A 5000-nucleotide genomic window follows, 5' to 3' on the forward strand; every position below is an offset into this window, starting at 1 on the left:
TAATAATAATAATAATAATAATAATAATAATAATAATAATAATAATAATAATAATAATAATAATATAATAATAATAATAATAATAATAATAATAATAATGATGATGATGATGATGATGATAATAATAATAATAATGCGTAATAATAATGACAATAAAAATAATAAAGATACTCATTCTAAACCTGAGCGTGGTCAGTCAATGTGAGTAATTAAAGACTCTTTTCAACTTTTCGGAGCCCACATATTTTTCGAACAAGGAACTTGCCGGTCCTGACTCATGTGTCACACAAGAAAACCACAAATCCGAATAATGGGAATATTTATTGTTTATTTTTATTTCCAGCCAAGACCCGTTCCGAATCACAGCAGAGCTGACGTTCAGAGGTCTTCAGACCGCCACTCTAGAGAATGATCTGAACACCATTATCCTGGAAAGAGCTGACAGGTAAAATAAAAATTTTAAAAAAGTGTCTATGAAACACTGCTAGATAGACAAAGCAGAGAGAAAATACTCTTCAACAGTCGTAACGTCACTTTCTTCCTTATGACGCATGGTAACTTAGTAATACTGGCTCTAAACTATCGGAACAATGGTAGACGCCCGTATGAAATATTTCTCCGGCGAGCATAAAAGCGTATCCAGAGGGGAAAAAAACAACAACATAAATTTGATGATGTTTTGACTTTTACACATTCTGATCACAAGGCATATATGAAAAGTTCTAGCCAGCATGAAGAATATAAAGTAATGATTTTCTTTGTTTAGAACCAAGATGGCCGCCGTTGCCGGGCGGGGTGACATCAGAATACTGAATCCTATTAATAAGAGACCACATACGGTGTGTTTCCTTAAGACGGCAGAAAATACAAGAACTATAGATAGTATGAAGTTGACGTCACTCGGGTCTTTGTTATTGTTTTGTTATTTATTTATTTATTTATTTTTTTTTTTGTTTTGTTTTTGTTTTTTTTTTTTGTCATTCACGTTTATAAGTAATACTCACTAAACGGTATTATCCAGACTATAAACGTTCATGGTTACACATCGTTTTGTGTGTTGGTCTGTTACGGATGGCAATATTGTGAGCTTCTTCAAGCGCATACTATTTACAAAAATATGTTTATGTTTAGTTGTGACTTTTCTGAAGAACACTTTTTTTTAAAATCAATTTAAAGTAGAACGAGTTTCCCTCGATGTTTCTATAACAAACTTGCACTAAAGATTTAAAACAAAAACAGCCTTGAGTATACCCTTCTTATATCAATAAATAATAAATGTAAAAATGTCTTCCCCAGGGTTCGAATCAACAACTTGTACGCCATGTCCATAGGCAGCATGTTGATTTACGACAAGTCCCTGGTGTTGTCTCAGAGAACGATCTCCGTGAACAACACGGACACCTCCACCACGACTCCAGGGAGCACCACCCCCAGTACGACCATCATGACCACCACCTCTCCAACTACAACACGTAGGTTTTATTTTTACTCACTCACACCGTAGCCATCGTTATGTTATAGCCTGATACTGAAATCCAAAAGGACTGGCAGTTTGACGTCATTAGTGAGTTGTCGTTAATAGAGCTCATGGAGACAAGTCATTTCATTGGTTGAACTATTGAATTCAACTCACGATTTGTTTTCTTTTGTAGCAAAAGACTGGCATTTTGACGTCATTTTCTGGTCAGTATCAGGCCATAACTTTACGAAGGCCACGCTCACACTCACTCTATCCGTGGCCTTTGTAAAGTTATGGCCTGATACTGACCAAAACATGATGTCAAAATGCCAGTCTTTTGCCACAAAAGAAAACAAATCGTGAATTGTATTCAATAATTTAACCAATGAAATAACTTGTTTCCATGAGCTCTACTAACAGCAACTCACTAGACGGTGCAAAAACCAAATAATGACGTCAAACTGCCAGTCCTTTTGGATTTCAGTGTCAGGCTATAGATAGAATGCGCTTGGCCAAGGAGTTCACAACATTGCCATCCGGAAGTATAACGGACCAACACACAAACTCTGTGTAACCATGAACTTTTATAGTCTGATTAATACAGTTTAGTGAGAACAACTCACAAACGCGGATGGCAAAAACAATAACAAAGGCCTGAGTGACGTCATCTGCATACTATCTATAACATAACGATGGCTACGCTCTATCCCATGACCGGTTGGTTGTCGGGGGGACTCTCGGGATGCAGACTTCACGATTCGACGCCACTCATCACGGTCTTGGGCCTTCCTCATTAGATTGTTCCACGTCAATCCTGTCCAATCTTTAATGTTATCCTGCCACACTTTCCTCTGTCTTCCTCTTCTTCGGCAGCCTTTTACTGTGCCCTGCAATATTGTCTTGCATAAGCTTTCATGTCTTACGAGGTTTTTTACTTTGTTTATTTCAATAGGATGAATGGTATTGACGTCACTCGGCTGTCTGTTATCGTTTTAAGACCGCCAATTGTTGATTACTTCTCACTACAGTCAGTCCCTCTTAGGGCTAACCCACACCGGAGACTGACTCCGACGACCCGGCACTGCCGTCCTCTGCCGTCTTCCGGATAAAGACGTAGAGCAAGGACAAAATATTAAGAATAAAGAGAAGAGCCTCTAGACCTACCCATACCAAGCACCCGACGTCCTCTGTCGGGTTTTTCTTTTCGAGCTTTGTATGGGTAGGTGTAGCAGCTCTTCTCTTTATTCTTAGTATTTTATCGGTGCCCGACATTTTTATCTGCCTGGGTTATTCATCTTCCCATGGAGTAGACACTAGGGACAAATTTCACCTATAGAATAAATAAATGGAATCCTTTTTTTAAATTTAATTCTTATTATCTATGATGATTTGAATGGAAAAAGGTGTGTGGGGGGGGGGGGGAGGGAGGTCACATTTTCTATGACGACATGTTTTTCTTTCCACTTCGTTTTCTGTCCTTGTCCCGGAAAGAGATTGCGTTTTCCCTAAACTTGACGGAATCCTTAGCCGAGAGGATAAATCCATATATATGACGGGGGGGGGGGGGGGGGGGGGGGGGGGGGGTTCTTTTTATCTTTTTTTTTTTTTTTCTTTTTTCCTTTGATTTTAATTGTTTTCGAGGGGTTTTGGGAGGGGATGTTTTGATTTGTTTTGTTTATGCTATGATTTCTCGTTTTTGTTTTTTGGAGAGGGTGAGAAATAGAGAGAGAGAGAGAGAGAGAGAGAGAGAGAGAGAGAGAGAGAGAGAGAGAGAGAGAGAGAGAGAGAGAGAGAGAGAGAGAGAGATTATATTTTTCTCCTGTAAATTGTCTCTTTTATGTCGTAGTGAGAATATATCTTCTAGATTTAAACATAATTTGTAACCATTTAAGTTCCGCCCCCTCCGCCTCCGCTTCTAATTAATAGGGTCGTCCTATGCTTATATTTAGTGTGGGCGTTTTTAATAAAACCCTAACCGACACTTCCAAGATTGCTGTATGAATATAGATAGAATGAAGTTGACGTCACTTGGGTCTTTGTTATTGTTTTTTTTTTTTTTTTAATTTTTTGCCATCCACATTTATGTGTAAATCTCACTAAACTGTATTAACGAGACTATAAAAGTTCATGGTTACACATAGTTTTGTGTGTCAGTCCGTTATACTTCCGGATGGCAATGTTGTGAGTTTCTTAGCCAAGCGCATACATCTCAAACGAACTGATCTTAAAATAGCCTGACTCCCATTGTTAAAAAGGGGGGTAATCGCTTAATCCTAGACTTGACTTTGTGCTGTATGATCTACGGAGTTCTTTGCAAAGTGGGTAAATAGAGTTAGCCTTGGAACGGGTTACGTCCCCTTGTCAGTCTAGTAGCACGAGGTTATGTACCCTTACTTAGTCTGTCAGTAGTATACGATTACAATACAAACATATATATATTGCTTGTGAGACATTACGGTGGACAGTCGTCAAGAGAACGACCATGTTGGATTGACCTCCAGGGGCTGGCATTGCAAGTCTTCACGGTATTACAACCGGGTCCGATCAGACACCATGGTGACGTAATATGAGACCGGTACTTAACTCTATCACCGCTATTGGCCGCACTGTGCAGCCAGAGCAGAATCTGGTCTACTGGCCAATGGCCACACAGTGCGGACGGTTTTGAAAGGCAAAAACAATAATGTAATCCAATCCTACTTTCTACAAAAGTACTATAAATTGAACCAATGGTATCATTTCTATCATCAGAACATTCAATTGGCCTTATGGGGAGGTGGGGGGGGGGGGGGGGGGGGGGAGGAAGGAGGGTATTTCAATATTGAGATTTTGCGCCGAATTCGAATGTCGCTTTGTCTTAGCTTGTCATTCTCGTCTTGCCTCCATCAGGTGTCAGCCATTTTGTAAAGGAAATGCGAATATAGAGCCTCAGCGCTGAAATAGTTAAAATAATGCACCTCCTTCATTTTGATTACAATGCGTCTGACGAACAGTTGGAGCCTTAACATACTGAAAGTAATCTAATCATTCAGAACAACATATGCATATATGCAGGTCTGGTATCCGAACGCAAATAAGGGCCTTGTTGAACAGTGTGGTAATGGACAATATTTTGCGTCATTTTAAAAAAAAATATTTCCATTACAACGATGAGGCCATAATAAATTGGGTTATCAGACCTGTAAACAAGAGCACATCGATTCAGAGTAATGAGACTCATGGTGGAGTTATTATCCCTTGTTCTGTAGCATTAAATGTTCAGCTCAGATAGCGTGTTGACGTATCATATGTTACGTGCCCTGAAATGATTCAAGTACAACCTAATTGTTTTGTCTATCATTCCATTGCCACGAAATCACGCCTCGCGAGTAAGTGTTTAAGAGTGAGGGTCATTTTAAAAAGCGTCCTTCAGAACCATTGGGCGCATGGAACCGGACTTTATCCCGGTTTCTATAGCGTGAAACGGATAATACCAATTGTTTGCTATCCTTTGGATAGGACGCTATCGCAAAGTACTTTCCGCCAAATATAACAGACTCAG

General features: G+C 39.4%; 1 protein-coding gene across 1 annotated transcript in view; it reads left to right on the forward strand.

Moving 5' to 3' along the window:
* The window catches only part of LOC144980669 (uncharacterized), a 26726-nt gene that overhangs the window by 12665 nt on the left and 9061 nt on the right, over window positions 1-5000 (forward strand). Inside the window, exons 7-8 of the mRNA XM_078928347.1 lie at window positions 344-445; window positions 1297-1472. Of these exons, the coding sequence (XP_078784473.1) occupies window positions 344-445; window positions 1297-1472 (278 nt within the window). The remainder of the gene's footprint in view (window positions 1-343; window positions 446-1296; window positions 1473-5000) is intronic.

Source organism: Berghia stephanieae, chromosome 10, assembly GCF_034508935.2.
Source record: "Berghia stephanieae isolate SIO BIC M18660-M18661 chromosome 10, UCSD_Bste_1.3, whole genome shotgun sequence".
Lineage (NCBI taxonomy): Eukaryota > Metazoa > Mollusca > Gastropoda > Nudibranchia > Aeolidiidae > Berghia > Berghia stephanieae.